This window comes from Sclerotinia sclerotiorum, genomic scaffold (genome assembly GCF_000146945.2).
Source record: "Sclerotinia sclerotiorum 1980 UF-70 scaffold_8 genomic scaffold, whole genome shotgun sequence".
Classification (NCBI taxonomy): Eukaryota; Fungi; Ascomycota; class Leotiomycetes; order Helotiales; family Sclerotiniaceae; genus Sclerotinia; species Sclerotinia sclerotiorum.
This window is the reverse complement of record NW_001820828.1, coordinates 1,247,801-1,266,603: the sequence shown is the minus strand read 5'-3', so window position 1 is coordinate 1,266,603 and position 18,803 is coordinate 1,247,801. Positions and strand designations below refer to the sequence as shown.

General features: G+C 38.6%; 4 protein-coding genes across 4 annotated transcripts; 1 reads left to right on the top strand and 3 right to left on the bottom strand.

Moving 5' to 3' along the window:
• Window positions 1-384: 384 nt before the first annotated feature.
• Window positions 385-2,611, bottom strand: SS1G_06795 (hypothetical protein; the record flags this gene model as incomplete). Its single annotated transcript, XM_001592504.1, has 2 exons — window positions 385-2,535; window positions 2,588-2,611. The coding sequence occupies 2 exons, from the start codon at window positions 2,609-2,611 to the stop codon at window positions 385-387; spliced, it is 2,175 nt and encodes a 724-aa protein (XP_001592554.1).
• A 4,699-nt stretch (window positions 2,612-7,310) lies between these two features.
• SS1G_06794 (predicted protein) lies at window positions 7,311-7,814 on the bottom strand (the record flags this gene model as incomplete). Its single annotated transcript, XM_001592503.1, has 3 exons — window positions 7,311-7,380; window positions 7,411-7,549; window positions 7,799-7,814. 3 exons carry the CDS (start codon window positions 7,812-7,814, stop codon window positions 7,311-7,313), a joined length of 225 nt encoding a protein of 74 aa, XP_001592553.1.
• Window positions 7,815-14,791: 6,977 nt separating this feature from the next.
• SS1G_06793 (predicted protein) lies at window positions 14,792-15,170 on the bottom strand (the record flags this gene model as incomplete). Its single annotated transcript, XM_001592502.1, has 3 exons — window positions 14,792-14,944; window positions 14,992-15,008; window positions 15,140-15,170. 3 exons carry the CDS (start codon window positions 15,168-15,170, stop codon window positions 14,792-14,794), a joined length of 201 nt encoding a protein of 66 aa, XP_001592552.1.
• A 2,829-nt stretch (window positions 15,171-17,999) lies between these two features.
• On the top strand, window positions 18,000-18,547 carry SS1G_06792 (hypothetical protein; the record flags this gene model as incomplete). The annotated part of the gene is made up of 2 exons (XM_001592501.1): window positions 18,000-18,279; window positions 18,420-18,547. The coding sequence occupies 2 exons, from the start codon at window positions 18,000-18,002 to the stop codon at window positions 18,545-18,547; spliced, it is 408 nt and encodes a 135-aa protein (XP_001592551.1).
• Between the last annotated feature and the right edge of the window lie 256 nt (window positions 18,548-18,803).

The window sequence follows — 18,803 nt, the reverse complement described above, 5'->3', positions numbered from 1 at the left end:
TAATATTGCTATTTTGTTTCCGCTGCCAAACTCTATCCCTTCTGCTCATTCCCCGAATATATAGAGCCTAGCTTATTCTGCTACATCCCAACCTTTTTTAAAGAACTATCCATGTTGTACTTCACTCTCAGCCGATCTCCTCAATTCCGCCCTTCTCAAAAACATTACCAGCATCATTTATCTCCGATCTCAAGCATACATTATGGACTTGAAAATGGTAAACTTTTCTCTGTGGTCTTCAGGGATAAAAAAACGAATTGTCAAGGTAGTCAGTCTAGTATAAGAACTTCAGGGGCTCTTCTGAACCTCTTAACTCCATGCTAAGCTAGCTCTTCGTCATGCTTCATCTCTCGGACGTTCTTTGCAATTACATTTTCTTTCTTCTCAAGCAAAGGAAATAAACTTCCACTCAGTCTTTAAAGCTACCCATTTATCCTCGTCCACTGGGTCATTCACCATCTGAACTCTGTATGCGATATTGTCTACCCATTCTATGAGCATTACATACAAACCTGATTTTTTCTGTGTGTATCTGGTCTTGCACGCACGAGCTATGACCATGAATTCAAGCTCATCAGGCCTATCTGCTCGCCATGATCGATTCAATGATATGGTGCCGATTGGGATGTTTTGATTTGGATTTCTTATCTTCATCTCCTCATTCTCTAGTATAGCTGGATCGGATGGATGTACACTTATACATTTCTCTTTATTACCAGATCGGTTAACCAAAAGGCGAGCTGTGCTTGTCCAAAAATGGAGAATGTGTGGTGCTCTAGGAAAGTTATGTTGAGGAATTGAGGTTTTGTCAGACTTCCATTGAACACTAAGTTGCTCTTCTTCTTCTTCTTCTTCGGCGATTTGCTTTTCTTTGGGTATGAGCTCGGAGGCGTTTATTCGAACATATTTGTTTGATCCCTCCACGGCTGGCTTATACCAAACTAACTCTCGACGGACCGCATCTGCATATGGAAAGCTTACACCTGGACGACGAAATGTTTTCCCAATTTCCATGTTCCAACCAGCCCATGACCAGCTTGGGAAGAGTTTTCGTCTTTGATTTGGGTAATGGTAAGGGAGTGTCCAAATCAAAGCTAAATCAAAAAATGATTCTGGAAGGCCGAAATGAAATTTTCCACTCAGACTCTCTTGTTTTGAGGAGAGAGTACGATTTTGAAGATGGTGCTCTATGCCTTGAAAGGCATTTAAAACATCACTTTGATCCCCTAGTGAACGACATGTAAAGTTGTGCACTAGTATATGATAGGAGGTGAAAGCATCCATAATAGTATGGCTCTCCGAACTTATATCACCTGATGCTCTGCTTTCGCACGTAATACTAGGATTCAGGTTTTCGAGAATGGTATCTTCACACCATAAACACTTCTTACATTGAAAAAACACTTGTGAGTCTGTGAAGATCATTAATCTCTTCGATAAAACCATTTCCTGGAAAGTCCACCCGCGTGTTTCCCAAACTGTTTCGTACTTCCATGTTTGATAATGCTTCTGAGTCGTTATTAGAGAAAGATCCTTTATATTTGCAAAGTATTGCTTTGGTGACCGCGGTATTGACTCAGTTCCAACTCCATTCAGGCCTGCCCATGCATTAGAGCCAGAGCCAGCAACGATGGTACATAAAGCGCTTCCATACACCTTACTCATAAGAGGAATTTGTGCAGCTCTATCAAATTCGTCATCTTGTTTGATACATAAAGCATCGACCCAAAGATATCTTTCACCTAAACCAGAAACTAGGTCAATAGAATCTCGAATGGTTTTTGGTATATTTGGGTTGTTTGATAACGAATTCTTTCCATATAGCCATACGATGGTTTTATCTTCAAGTTTAAGGTGCTTATTTGTTTCCGATGGCGCACCCCAACAATAACTCAAAGCTAAATATCTGCATTCAGCTGGAGCACGAACAATACATCGACGCTTAACATCAATCAAGCGAAAGGGACTTTTTGGATCTCGTATCCAGGGTTGAGGAGCACAGTCAGGCCTATGATGTGTCTCGCAGCCATCAACCCAACTTCGTAGTAGTTTGATATTTGCTCTCAATAGATCCATGTGTCGACCTAATGACAGTTGATCCATGTCCTTTTCATTTTCCTTTGCCATCAATTGAACACTAGGACCATAAATTGGAGCATCAAATTTTCCTTCGCGATGAGCCGTTTCGGTAATTAGCGTGGGCTGTAGTTGATATGTGACATGATGACCAGGAGACCAATGAAGTAAAATTCTAACCCATCCTCTTACCAAAACACGGCAGATCCATCGTGTTTCTTCTCTTTGGTGTAAACTCCGATAGTACCTAGCAGTCTTTTCATCTATTCCAAGACAATGACGTAGCAAGCGACAAAATGGGCAGTAAATTGAAGTAGTCCAGAAATCTTCCAACACAAAGGGAGGTGGAGTTATTTGAAGTCTTGGGTCTAACTCTGCTGATCGAAAGAGTAATTTGAAGTTGAGTGTTGAGCATGTAGTGCAGAGTCGATCGTAACCATGATATAATTTCACGATATCCTATTTATGAGTAAATGGTACGTACAACAATATAAGATATTTTGGGACATACTAACTGAGGTAGAGCATTTGACATGATTGATTTTTAGTTCTATGATGTACGATCATTGCATACAACCAGCTATTGAGTTCTGATGGGAATTGTTATCTTATAAGTTAGATATGAGGCTGAAATTTGAGACAATGAACAAGACGATGTAACCTCAGTCGGAGTATTATCCCGAGGTTTAGTCAAGCCACACCTACACAACTGATATGTGTATTTTTGCACATAATTATTCTAAAAGGAATGAAATGACTTTCTAGGTTCCAGAATGACTCCAATTATCTCTCCCATTTCTTTTACTTTGCTGATGTATTATCTTATGCTACCTCTTCGGCTCTGACAAATGACTGCTTCATACCTATCATAACCCCAGTCTGAAGCTGGTCAAGAGCCGGTAACTACTTTCGGGCCACCCCCCTTTTGGGCCACTTTTCTATATTAAAAATGACGAAAATCAATTTTTTTTAATTTTCTTATTTATAAATATAACGTTTTTGATATTTTAGATATAGATTAATTATTTATATAATAATGAATTCTAAAATTTCTTAGATTTTTTAGAATTTTATAAATCAAGATATCAAAAATTAAAATTTTATGTGACCAAAAGGGTGTTTATAGACCAGCAATTGTATTTAACTTAGAATCTACAGGTGAAGAGCACCTGTAGATGGGGATAGCTACTCTATATATTGTCACACTCAAGAATACTGGGTAAAGTATCTTGTATTAGAAAATACTAAGCTAAGGAGAAAAGAAGAAGGAAAACAAGAGTAGCGAGTTTTCCTATGATTAAATACAAACGGGGCATGCCACGTGACCCGGAGGTGTGAGGCGTCACATATATATACAAATGAATGGCCTAGCCGCAATGGCTAGGCAAAAAAGAAGTCATATTTATTCCTCCAATGATCTTACTTTACCGATAACCATTGATACCTAGTACTTGTCCGGATCTGATCCTCAGGTCACCTAAATCGCATACTAATCTCGAGTAATCGTATCATGTGTGGACATGGTTAATGTACCTGAGGTTTCTTATATAATAAGGGTGGGAGGAAAGCAGGGATTTCCGTCACATTTTAATTTCAATTAATACAAAATTTATTTATAAATTTGAAAAATACAAAATCTTAAATAATATTAATAAAAGTCCATCAAAATGAAATAAATTTTTGGGGAATTTTTAATCAATCATTATATAACAAGTCAAATTTTTAGTTTTTAAATATAAAGAAATTTAAATTTTTAAATTATAATATTGTCTGTGACGGAAAAGTCGTAAACGGAGTCAATTCAATTACTTAGAATCTAAAACTAAAGAACTAAGAAGATTCTAAGTAAGAAGGTCTTTATATACAGGGCTAGTGCACGTGAGCCACTAGTGGGATAACAACCGTCACGTAACATCGTCACACTCAAGAATACTGAGTAAAGTATCCTGTATTAGAAAATACTAAGCTAAGGAGAAAAGAAGAAAGAAAACAAGAGTAGAGAGTTTTCCTGTGATTAAATACAAACGGGGCATGCCACGTGACCCGAAGGTGTGAGGCGTCACAAATATTTTAATAGAAATATTTATTAATATCTATAAAAATAATTTTCTCAATTCAATCAATAATAACGATTGCTTATAAAGTTATAGATAGGTAAAAATCATGATTCTTGGTGTAAAAAGTGTCACACTCAAGAATACTGGGTAGAGTATCTTGTATTAGAAAATACTAAGCTAAGGAGAAAAGAAGAAGGAAAACAAAAGTAGCGAGTTTTCCTGTGATTAAATACAAACGGGGCATGCCACGTGACCCGAAGGTGTGAGGCGTCACAAAAAGAGAACCCAAAAGAGGAATGTGTAACGATACTGTGCTGGAGGCAGCGGCTGCCTAAGGTTTCGTCTGGTTGGTAGTTATGGGTTAAGGCTTTATCACTGGTATTCACTTGGAAGTGAAGTCGTTACTAGATCAAGTAGAATGTAGGTAAACTAATTGATAACTAAGTTGAGCACGAAGCTCCTAAACTATGAAACTACTCTAACTATATAATGAACGATAAAGGGAGCCTCCAGGAGCTTTCTGGCTCCTCAGGGCTCCTTATCACGTGATTCCTTTTTATCCTAGGACACTAATCCTAATGGTGAATCGTGACAGAATGGCCCGAAAGTAAGGTACTGGACTTACAGAGTTGATACGCGCTTGCGCTATTCATCATTCACTATTCAAGGCCTCAAATAGATTATCGTATATTTAAGCACTTAGACCTATTCATATTTCCTGATGCGTTAAGATCTTTACAGGAATCTAAACCTGTGAATAGTGGCTTCGTGGCTTAATGCCTCTCTAGCTTGCCCTCGATACTAGCAATAATTATTGGTTATCCGTAACTCATGCCAGTGACTACATACTAGAGAGTGGGCAGGAAATTTTTTTATTTCGAAGCAGAAATTATTGAAAACTAGCTCGGAAAAAGAGATGAAGCTCCCCCTTAAAAATAAGCGACATCACCATGAACTCTCTAAAGTATCTAGTTTTGAACTTGCTATGAAAGATCATAGAAACTAGATGAACCATCATTAATTTCCAAAGTCTCACAATCTTCGACAATAAAAATAAATAACAAGATTTCTCCCAAACATTTATCCAGCGCTTTCAAAATCACGTTCCCATCCGACTTTCCTGAGAGTGGCATGTCCTCTCTGTGGCCAAATAATTATTTCTAGCAATAATGTGGAGGATTTGAATTCTCAACCATTACATTAATTCGACATAATTTCATCATGCAACGGGCATATAAAGAATAATCAGCAGTTATATCCAGTCACCTTCCCTCGCACTCGTGTAACTTTCAGCCGAGATGTAGAGAACACTCTAGATATATTTGATGAAATATTCAATGAGATGTGGAAATCCCTTTGATTTTATATCCATGGCGTTACCGAAATTTCGCAATTTGTTTACTTCAACTGCCTGTGTTCTTCTACTATTACTTATTTCAAGCAACCAATACTCAAAAATCTGCCTGAATAAAAAATTACTTACGAGAGGTAGTGCCTGAAGACCTTCTCCACCAGTACTACAAGATGATTATTCACCTAGTCTGGGTAAATGGCGAGCCATAGGATAACTTCTTAGATTAGCCAGCGCTAAAATAAATCCATCTGGAATTATTTTTTACTCCGCGACTAATATTGTAATGTGGGCCGCTTTGTAAGGCAGTTTGGATATATCAGAGCCTTTAATTAATTGACAGAAGGAATTCTAGTATCCCAAGAAAGAAGATATGATGATAGTATCTGCATTCATTTCTGATCTCACTGAATCAATACCCCTCAGAAGTCGTAATCCAGGAACAAGGCTTCGACATAGCAATAAATTCCCGTAAGTTTGTAAACACACATAATCATCCAATTATTCATCTTTTACAGAAACGGTGTCGTATTCTTTAAAATCTCACTAGTGATAATTCAAGGTAAGAAATTGGCCGACAGCCTAATGAGCATCCAAAATTGAAAAGCTAGATTCAAGAATGAATGTTAAAATATTCATCTCATATTTCAAATATTCCGAGATCAGTTCTTGATACTAGCAAAACCCAACCTGTCAAATATTTTTGAACAATAATCCGCCAGTACATTCAACAAGTAGGAGCTCAAAAACACACCGTCATACGAACTATCTCCAACTAGCTAATCAATGGGTGTTAAAGAGAAACAGATGTATCCTTCTCTATATATTCATTATCCGCACCATAAAAGTGAATGCAACTTGCAGAATAATACAAGAAAATCAATGCAGCAGAAAGTAAAATGGTGAGATAGGATTCTGTTGACCTCCTGGGATCTTGGCAGCATATGCATATATATTGCATGATGCATATAAGGAGCAAACAAAACTCAACTTTTAATTCATTCTTTCCTTTTTGGTATACTGTTTGTTTGCTTTCAATATTTTGATTTCAAAGCACTTTAATTCCGAAGGCTGAATACCTAACCCTATTCCTTCATTTTTTGAATATATACTCGCAGCTTAACTGCTTAGCTAGAGAATCAATCAATTCAATCTGATACTCTTTCTGGTCTCAAGAAACCCAACAGATTCTTATTAAACTATTTCCTACCTTGAATATCAATGCCTAGATACATATCATGAGGCTCTTTGGATGATAATTCGTACAGATTCTCGACGATTTTTATAGAGATCTCAAAAATCAAAAATATTTGTATAAAGGTAAACAACAAGCAGGAGCACTTCCTTCAATAGAATGATACCACTGAGCTGAATGTATGTGTATTTATTAAGTATTTTGGCAGTCAAATCCACTCAGCTGAATTATCCAAGAAATCTAATCATGAATTCAGAGATGAAGTGAGACCAAGGCTCGAAGAACAAGTCTACTACTCAGTAGATTCTCCTCATCTGCTTTCATATTACCATAAATCTATCTCTCTACATAATTCTCATATACCAAACCTGGAATTTAGTTCACAAGATAGGTAGACCCTTTGCGAGGAATTCCTCCTCACTCCTGTGTATCTAACCGATAACCTTTATCCAGTACACAAAAACGCACAGAGTATATTCCCATCAACTCTCAGCCAGGAAAATTCACCTATAGAGAATTGTCACCGTACGTAATAACCACAAACCCCAAGCCAAAAATAAAAGCACTAAAATCCCTCTCGCCTAGAATTTCCATCCTTTTCTCCTATTCTCCTATTTTCCATTCTCTCCGCTCAGACCCTCCACCACATCACCACATCACCAGCAACACTAGTAGCGCCATCAACCTCAAAACCCCAAACTCTATTTTACCTACTAGTAACTAACTATTACATAGGTACACCCCCACTCCCGGAATCCTTCGGAAACACATCCAGATCCACATCCACTTTCACATCCGCTTGCTCCCTTAATCCGTGCTTTCCATACTGTAAATGGTTCATAATTCTATCAATAATAATCCGTGCGCGATCTAGAATCTTTGTTTTTGTATGTACTTTAGATTTCGGGTTTCGGGTTCTAGACTCTAGATTTCTTTTCGCTCGGTTGCTATAATTGCTATATGTGATGTATATCTTGACACTAAGGCACGCGACAAAACAAAAAACAGGGGATTGAACCGAAGGAATTTGCTTTTTCAGTTTTGCTACTATTAGGCTTGTTTTGATATATGGAGGGTATTGGACTAGAGTATAGGACCGTGATATTAGCACTTGCTCACCAGGAAAGTAATACATGATGTGTAGTAGAGTTGGGAGGGCGCGGTTGGGAAATAATGTGCGTAATGTGGAAAGGAAGACCAAGAAAGTTTAAAATGGGAATTAGAAACTGAAAACTGGCTGAGTGATGTTGATTGGAACTTAGAGAACAGCAAGCCAGACTGCGTCAGTAAACCAAGCAAGCAAGTAAGTGGACAAAATAAAGTTTAAGCTAAACGTTAAAGACAGAAGATCATTAATCATAAATGTTCAAAATCAAGTTTCGAATTAGTGTATGTCTACTTCCTTTAGCGGGTTTAATTTTGGTACAACCCTTTATTGCTAAGGAATTCTAGATGGGATAATGATATGCGAATTTGAGGCATGAACCCCGCGGGAAACTCGAAGGGGACTTTGATGTATGGCTAGTTGGGAGGGTTAGTGAGGGGCTGATAGATGATTACCATATGAGATGCTGGATAGGGAATTCTGCAGACTTTCGAGAGAGCGTAGGGTGTGTATGTGATACTGCAATCAAATAAATAACTAGAGACGTGCTCTTAGTACCTTGATTCCTGAATCTATCTTGTGATACAAATACATTCACACTTACATAACAATGCAACCGTCATGATTTTGCGTAGCTGCCCTCATTAATATTAAAGAAGGAAAGGGGTATACATATCAAGACACAATGCAGTACCATACACAACACTCACTAGAAAGAAAACTTGCATTCTTCTCAAGTCTCTCTTGGGTCTCAAGAGCAACATATACTAACAAAACAACCATGAACCCCGAACCGACCAATACCACACTATCACAAGAAAAAGCTCCCGGATCAACTAGCAACTCACTAAGACAAACCCTTAAAAGCGGTTGGTTTGTGGCAACTTGCAAGATTCCACAATGGGAGCCTGGAGGTTAACCAATATAAATGTAAACATAGATAGCGTACGCACCGCAGCAAACTAAGCAGTGACGCTCTTTTAGAGGATAGAATATTGAATTTAGAAAAAAAAATAAGTAGGGGACTAATACCCCTCACTCACACTCACACTCACACCAACACCTCATCTACAGAAAAGTATTGTTGAGTAAAACTATATATCAATCAATCAATCATATATATATACCATACAAACATCTATAGCGTCATTTCCCCCGCATAGCCCTCGCCTCCACCTCCACCTCCACCTCACCCCCACAATCAAAATAACAAGTTCCTGGACACTTCCCCGATCTCCGCAAGTAAGTACATTATAACTAACTAACTAACTACTAACTACCATACTATACAAAACCTTTTAGTTTTAAAGATAAAAATTACACAAATAAATAATATCCATCAACTCAGCACGATAAAATTACACCCCGGTATTCGGTACCGATATCTCCCTCTCTCTCTCGGAAATTATAGTTCAAGGTGACTTTAAAGACCCTTTCTTTTTTTTCTTTAGATTGGTGGATACGGGGTTTGTGGAATGTGGGAGATTTTTGTAGTGTTGGTGTTGTGGGATGTAATAGAATGCTTGGAGGTGTGTTGTGGAAGGGTGGGTGGGTGAGTGAGGGGTAGGTGATAAATGAATCAATGAATCAATGAATCAACGAATAAATGAATGAATGATGTTGTGAAAATATATACGAGTTTTTGATTAGGTATGGTTTGGGTTGTAAGATCTTATGATGTGAGTTATATGAGTCAAACAGTTTGTATTAATTGATTTATTGATTTATTATGTGTAATATAATGTAATGCTTTTGTGAATGTGATTTAAGGGAGAAATTATTAGGAAGGAAGGGAAATGGGAAAGGGACTTTCTTTCTTTCTTGATTGGGAGTTTGAGTATTTGATTGTGATGATGATGGTATATAGAGAAAGATTGATATTGATATTGTAAGAATATTTCACAATGGATATAATAATATAATAAACTCATTATTGGCGAGGGAGGGGTAATGTAAAAATTAATATTCATGCTTATGAACACCATTATCCAACCAACCTATCAACAAAACTCCAACCCCTCATTCTTATATCATCCCCTCAATTTCTCAAGGGTCCAATACACATTAAGGGTCTCCTCACTTCCTACCCACTCACCCCTCATTCCTTACCACTCACAAAAATCATCACCTCACCACCTCAAACTTCACATCCATCCATTCATCCACCTATCCATTGATTCGCTAACCCCTTCAACGGAGATACCTCCGTATCACCATGGCAAAGTAGTCCAAACCTATGGAAAAGTGATAGAAATGCATATATGGAAGTGGTGTAGCAACAAATCAATTTCAAACGGTGCATCGGGTGATTCTGTGCTACAGTTTATCCTGTGGTCGGACGGATAGATACAGAAAGGACCCCTAGTTCATGTTGTGCCACTCGGCTTTTTTGTGATAGATGATGGATATGTGATTTGATTAGGGGTTTTGTGGATGGATGGGTGGATGAATGTATGGTTGGTTGGATAGATGGATGGATGGATGGATGAATGTATAGTTGGTTGGATGGATGGATGAATGGATGAATGGATGTAGGTTGGAAATGGAAATTGGGAGGATGAAGTAATTGTAGATAAGGGGGAAATGGGAATGGAATGGAACGGAACAGGTTGTATGAATTATAGATATACATACCTAGGTACCTTACCATTGATATTAAGTCATCAGTTTGATAGATAAGTAAGGTTACTTTAGATGTCGCACCAATTTGTTGTATCTATTGCATCTATTGTATCTAGATTGTTGATACTCTGTGCTGTACTCCGTCCGTACTGTACCCCGCCTAGTCAAATCGTATGGACAGACCATCACTCATCAATCGAATCGCCGGAGACAAATAAGGATCCATGTATTCAAAAATGAAACAATCAGACCAGACATTGTCAGACTCATACGATATCTGAGGTGATTATTATCAAACCCCTTGATTAGTCATACAATCCAAAAGATACGTACGTACAAAAATTTCACAACTCACGGGACCATAGAACTATTCCCAAAACCAGACCATATCAATGATCATACATTCGAGTGTTCATCGGTAGTCTGTAGATAATAATAAGGAAAGAAAAAACACACCGTTTCATCTATCCACATGATTAATCTCCCAATTTTCATCAAGCGGGTCCTTTTTTCCATTCAAAAAATCTCAGATCATCGTCATAGGGGATCTCGACTAATCCAGAATCAAGCTTCCAGAAGAAACTTTCCCAAATCTCAATCCATATAAAGTAATTTCCTCCCCCCCCTCAATCCACCACGGAAAACACACGGGAACATATTTTCCCACTCCAAAATTTCATCCATGCCACGTTGAGGATACCAACACTTTTCGCAAAAGAGATCAAAACAAGGTTACAGACGGTCCTCGAGAACTTGGGTCCCTTTTAAAACGAACCCCTTTGATCACAAATTTCTAAGGGAGATCTTCTTTCCAACTTCATCGACCCCACCGCATCTCGATGACTTTTGATCTCCCCATACATTTTCCCTTGATGCATCGACGATGAGGTTTCAATTAGGTTTAGCGTGTGGATTTCACGTCAGCGATATAATCATCTAGAACGCACTTTGACCGGGATAAGGGAAAAGTTTAAATATCGACTCTTCCCTGCCTTGTCAAGTTTTTCAATTTTTCAAGGGAGGGTTCCAGTCTTTTTATTTCCATATGCTCCACCCGAACTCCACACGCACCACGTTAAAAAAATATATGGGAACACTTGGGAAGGAATGGGAAAGCTTATGATGATCCACCCATCCATCCACCCACCCTGAAAATGATCCGCTTCAAGGGAAAACTGGGTCTCCGCTTAGACGACACCCTGGCTCCCTTGGTGCCAAAATGCGACCCCTCATGTATGTGCCAATGTGTCAGGGTTCTCCATATCGCGATCATACACCGTTTTCTCGATCTTCTTTGCCTATGTGACGTCATGCGATGGAGAGAATCCCATGTTTGAAAGTTTTTTGGCAGGAGAAGGGTTCTTTTCGGGGTTTGCTGAAGGGGGGTTGATGAATGATGAATGGATGTATCATGTATGGAGTAATATAGTATGATGATTAATATTTTTCTGAATAATAAACTCTTTCTTACATGTGATATGTCAGTCAGGTCCTCCAGCACAATGAATGCATTTTCGTAGGAAGTTATGGGAAATATCCTCATCCCCATCTATCTGTCCATCCATCCATCCGTCAAAATCTCATCACAAACCCAAATTCCCTCTCACAACACTAAACAATCCCTTACCCAATCTCCCGTTTCCTGTGGCGTCTGGAGAAAAATCCACGTATTCAGATTCCAGATCCCTTAAACAATAAATCTAATCCACAAGCAAGCCCAAACTCGGAAATAATTTTTTTTTAAAACCTATGCCTTCAAAACCCACAAAGGGTCCAAAAAACTCGCCTACCAAAAACCTTAAAAATAAAATAAAAATTAAATAAAAAATAAAACGAAAAGCTAAAAAGTTAAAAATGACCCTCTCACCCGTCCATACATACGTGCGTGCGCGTTTCGGCATCATCGGCTTAGCTACGTACATACGTAGATAAGTATCTATAATCTAAGCAAGCAACCTAACAACACGCAGGGCCTACCACGCAGACAGGGTAAAGAGAAAGAGTCCAAGCTTCTCGTTCCTGGCTGATGGATATGTATGTATGTATGGAACAAGGGGTCAGTCATTAAACAACATGCGGCAAAGCTAAGCTGTCATCCAGAATTTTATTTTAGTAGAAACTTTAGTAAGTTAGTTTTATTTTTTTATATGTCTATCTATGTATGTATGCTAGCTAATGCATGCCGTATGGAGTAATTTAAACTTTTTTTGACGTGATGAATCACTGATGATGAGTTTGTGCGAAATGCGAGGTTACTATCCGCTCGGAAGATTTTTACCGGGATTTGGGTTTGTGGTTTTGTTGTGTTGTGTTGCTTTGCTTTGCTTGGTTGGTGGAGTGGATGGATTTCTATTGTTGTGTTACTATTATTATATTACTGTTGTGCTTGTAGTTCTTTAGATAGGGATATGGATGGATGGGTTGATAGATGATGATGTGTTAGCGAGAGTCTAAATGAAGGGGCAACCCTCCCTCAGAATCAAAAAATCAAAACACATCGAGAAAGTATAAGTATCAGGAAAAAGTAAAAAAAAAAGAACACACATATAATTACGGAGGAATCTCTCCGTCGCACATAATATCCAATCATAACCATCTCCAACCCCATTTCCCTGATAGGTAAAGAAAAAACCAGACAGATACAAAGGAAGGGAGGGTATCCCCTCAAAAATAATATATACAGCAGGGACCTAGATTTCACATAACGGCAGTTGGTTGAGATACCTACATACCTACACACTTTGACATATAATATAGTTCAGGGTATATATGATATGATAAGATATATTACGTGGTTATGTTCATTACATTATCAGGTTACCTCATTCATATTCCCATATTCCTACGTAGTATAATCCATTCCTGAAAAGTTGGCGGAAAATGTAAATCGGTAATGTCGTGTTATGGTATTACAATCGCTGTACTGTGCTGTGCGAAGCTTAAGTTTAAATCACGATCTTTGAACGTGGGGTTGAGGCGGAGATGGCTCCGTTGCTCCTATCCTATCGGGAGTTTTCATTTGGTGGGGTTTGGGCGATGTCACGCTTTTTGATATGGAAATGTAGGTAGGTAAGTAGTCAGTATATTATCAATCAAACGTCTATATTGAGAGGGAGTTTTTGGTAATGAGTTCGATGTATTTATTGTGAGAAATTGATTATTTGGTGATATATTTTATAGAAATGTAATACAATATAATATAATCTAAATCCAACAGTAATCTACAGTATCTATCTATATATAAAAATCAAAAACCTCTACATTTCTAAACACAGATATCTACTCAGATGACCCCCGGAAACCCTAAAGAACAACTAGATATTCATCCGCAGCCCAACCCGACATCCTATCCCGTCGCTCCTCATCCCCTATCAAAACAAAAAGAAAAGATATCCTTAATATCCAACATGCATCCTCGGACTATATCCCACCACATCCAAAACGTGTAACAAAAACACACAATTCCACAAATCGATTTCTTCAACCCACTACAGCACGGGTATCACAGTCGCGGATGAAGGGCATATCTCCGAATGTTAGTTGGAGTTCTAGTTCTAGTCTTGGTTATGGGTGTGGGTATGGCTCGGGCTTGATGTGCATGGTGATGTGTGTGATGCGATGTGCTGCGGTTTGCCGTCTGTTTATGATTGAAAGCAAAATTTCAGGGAGAAAGGGAAGGGGGAGTGAAGTTTATTGTGTCTGTGGTGTGAGCAGGGTGTGGAAGAGGAAGAAAAAGAGGAAAAGGAAGAGGAAGAAGACGTGGACATGGACATGTTGTCTCTTGGGAAACTTAGTTTTGTGGGGGTTTAGTATTACTTTTGAAGTATGTTTTCTATGAATGGATAGATAGACGGATGTATAGACAGCTGGATGAATGAATGGAAACACTATAATGCAAGGGAAGATAACCATGTGTAGTACGAAGATGTTGTACGAAGCGCTCATGAATATGATATATGACCATTATTCGGGAAAGATTGGTCCTCCCCGTCTTTAGTACGAGGACCCTTTGACTTTCTGGTGCGAGTGTCCTAGTATGTATCCAAGTAGAGTAGTACTAGCAGAAGAGTATTCTGTGTACAGAGTGGAGCGAAAGTAGTATATTATCTAGTATCTAGTATATCTGTCTGTACTTCATACCGCCATTGTAGATCTAAGGGTCCGACGAAGTTCGAACTTTGATTAAAATAGTCTTACATCATTTTTCGATCGACTAAGTACAACAAGTACTAGGTACAGTAGATATCTCAGCCACGAGATCTAAGCTGGCTTGTAGAGTAGTGGATGAAAGAACAAAAAGGGTCAAAGGGGTAACAAGGGAGGAAAAATACCTTGGAATTTTAGGGGTGCGAGGTTTATTTATTTGTTTAGATGGATGGGAAAGTTTAATACTCAGCTACTTTTCGATGATGCAGAATATACGAAATGCGTTTGGTTTGGGTTGGATTTGGATAAGTGAAGTGATCAATCGGATTTTCCGATAGCTTGGTTCGGATTACTAGGTTGGGGGTTTTGGATTCAGTGCGGAATTTTTCATACTAAATACTAATATTAATAGAATAGTTTTTTTGGCGTTAGAAAATACCCTAGCTATAAGTGTTACTAGTTAGCTAGCTAGCTAGCTAGGTAGGTACATCAGTAGGTCATCCTTAGTTTCGATTATCGAAGATGGAAAAGCTGAAACTCGATGACTTCATTTTTTGATAAGCTTGTCACTCACACACTTTACTCACATGGTGGCCCGTCCATGAAAACAATGCGCATTATGTGTAAAATACTCGGTAAAGTATCAAGAAGTATATCCATGATATTTAATTTTCTAATTAACGGTGAGAGAAGCAGTCAGTGTATGAAGAAGATTCTATATAAAAAAAATATCCCACCCTCCACATTTTGAACCAACTGTATACCAGGGGAATGAAGAGAAATTTATGCTGTATAACATGTGTCGTACGTTTTGCGGCCCGTGGGCGCAGCATTTTGGTTCGAGCTTAGAAGAATGTGGATTTGTTCTCGGGGAGAAAATGTGATGGATGGATGGATTATTTCGGCTTGTTTGGTTGATGTATGTGATGGGGAGTCGTGACCCCGGTTTTTGGGATACGTACGTACGTATTTGGGTTTTATGGTTTGTGGTTTCGTTGTTAATATGGATTAAAGTGTTATGTAAGATACATATTTTGCCTTGTCAATCTCTTGAGTTGATCGTGAGGCGTTGAACTAGAGAGTTTAGTGTGGAATCTCGGGGGATTAAAATCGGTTTCGCGCTGTTTAGATGGTTTGTTGTCAGATGTGAGAAATTGGAAGGGTATTTTCATGTAAAACTTCGTATATTCGGATCGGAGTTCATTGTCTAATGATTTTGATATGAATCCTACATTCTACTAAGGTTCTTACTCAAAATGTTCGGTCGGGATTTAAGCGGGTAACTAATTTGTCTACAGAAAGTCTGTTCCCGTACGGTGGGTGGTTAGAAGTTGGATATCAAAGGCTGACTGGGTGGATGGTGGATAATATGTAACATGGAGATGGAGTACAATATATGCGGGAAGTGGTGGTTGAGTAAAGTACCCTCACGGTTCATATGCACGGCGTTGCTTTCTTACTCGTACAGGAAAGGTATGTTTCCATTATCAGGGTATTCATCATTGTGCATATGAGTAGTTGACCGTTGAAATTTGAGGATGGATAGTTTGAGATACTGTACATTGAAGGACGACAGGACTGTACAGATAGTTATCATTTTTGACTAATTCATAGAGAGTATATGTATGTATGTATGTAAGTATATATGTAAGTGTATACATCTACAATAGCTCTTCAACCATCAATACCTAGACACCGTACCGCCCGCACATCGTAGATCGTCAATCGATATTCCATGTAATGCTTTAGGTAATTCCGACTCTTCCTAATCGAGCCCATCTCTCTCTTACCATCTTATCCGGCTTAGGGAATGATTTACATATAATGTGCCATCTTTCCCAATATCCTGGTCGAAACTTCCCAAAAGAAAGAAGAGGCATCACATACGACACACCCTACTTTTGCTTTTTCCCTTGTAAAGTTGCATCCAAAAACTCCACTTTCCCATCATTGCCAGCCTGCCCCACTCACACACATACTGTATGTACACTGTACTCTTCCTTCCAACATTTTTTGAACCCTTCCTTGACCCTTTAGACTAATCGATGGATCGACTTGATCTAATTGATCTAAATGATTCGACCCTTATTAATAATTATTTGCTAGTCTTCGCAATATCCTGGTTATTTATTTTATCCACATTTAAAAAAATAAAAAAGTGTACCTATTGAACTAAAACTAACTGGAAAAATAATTAAATAATTAAATAATCCCATCCACCATCCATCCATCCATCCACTGTTCAGGCTCAGGCACCATAAAGTCCAAGGTAAAGGGACCCATGTGTAATTCGTCTTAAAGCCAAATTCCCATATCTTTCTCAAGAATCCCATCTTATTGTCAATGACCCAACGATTCCCCCTCCCTCTCTCTATTTTCCGAAAAACTATTTCAGATTTTTTTTTTTTTACTTATATCTGATTCAAGTATCCATATCGCATATCGATCGAAATCTTTCTCATCCTTTTCTACACAAATACGATATAAGAAATAATACTTCCTTTTCATCGGAAAGTTTATTTGCTTCTTCCTTTATTCAAACATATACATCCATTCATACATACCTACTCGATCTACCAATTATCGTCGTGTCTTGCCATCTTCGCTCATACCTCCGCCTACCTCCTTCATCTCGAACCATTTGGATACTCCTTACCATCAACAAGATTCGAAACAGATATACTTACTCACATCTGTCTCTTTACCTACAAATCAGTCCTATCCATATTCAAGTAATTGAAGATTCTCAAGTTTTCAATCCCGCTCAACATACTATCCACTACCCTTTCCCCTCATCTTCATATGTACTCGAAATTGTAGATTCAACATTCAGATATCAACCTTCGATAGATCAGTTCCAACTTCCAATCCTTCTCAAGCAAGAGTGAAAGATATCTGATTCTCTATCATTTACCAATTCGAGTTTCAAGCATAGTTCGCATATCTACAAATTCATCGCAATGTTCTCAGCCAAAAGACCTAGTATGAAGGGTAGAGATTCCTCGGGTCGCGAAATCTCTTTACTCAATACAACCCTACCAACGGAGGTTTCTCCATCTCCTGTATCACAATCACAATCACAATCACATTCACAACTACCACAATTGCCATTCAGAGACGTTTCTTATGATTTCTGGCCAGCGTCAAGGCATTCGAGGACTTATTCTCCACAATCCCCACATATGGTTCGAACAAATTCCAATCTATCAATCACAAGCAGTACATCAGTACCAAGTTTGTTTCGTTCGGATTCTTATGATTCTCATACAAATGAAGCTCAATCACCAATTACACCTACCTTCACACCAAGCGCTCATGGAAGAAATCACTCTTTCCCAATGCAATATGGTAAGGATTATACTTATTTCGAGCGCAATTCCATGGAAGAATTTCGTCCAAATTTCCTCTCTACCATCCATCACTCAACAAGCCATGCAATCAATAAACATGCAACAATACCCCGAAGAACAATTCTATCACGACGAATCCTATCATGGTGTTACTGAACGTCTTCCTGGGAGACGTTACTCATGTCGATTTAAGGAATCCCATCGATGCAACAAAACTTTCACTACCTCCGGTCATGCATCCCGGCATGCCAAAATACACACTGCCGAAAAAATGGTGCGATGCACTTTTGTTGGATGTGTAAAGAAGTTTACCCGGGCGGACAACATGAAGCAACATCTTGACACTCATTATAAGGACAAGCCTAGATCTTCATCGAGTACTACCTCGAGCACGAGTGGCAGATTAAATGGAAGGTCACCACTTAACAATGCCCGGCCAGGGTTCAAAAGAAATCCTCTCCATCAATCCACATGCGATCTCCCAGAACTAATACGCCATCTCGAATTTCATCATCAGATATTCCTCCTTTTGATTTAAGAGATCAAGTTCAATATAATCACTTCGTGGATGCATCGCAACCATTACGATCTCGTATACAAGCAGATCTCACAAAATTTACGTACGAGAAGCACACTCACAACTAGTAGTATAGATCTATTGGCTGAGGCAGCATTGAATTAAGACACATACCAAATTCAATCGAGAAGATTTTTTTATCAATATCCTCACCTACCTCACCAATCAAAGGATATTGAAAAGAAACCCAAGTCGCACGGAATCATATAATTCAAACCTCCGCTTGGATCATCGATCTTCTCTCCCCACAACGGCAATTCCCTTTTGAATATGCAGGTAATATTACTTTTTCTGTATATTGCATAAAGGGCTTCTCCACACCTT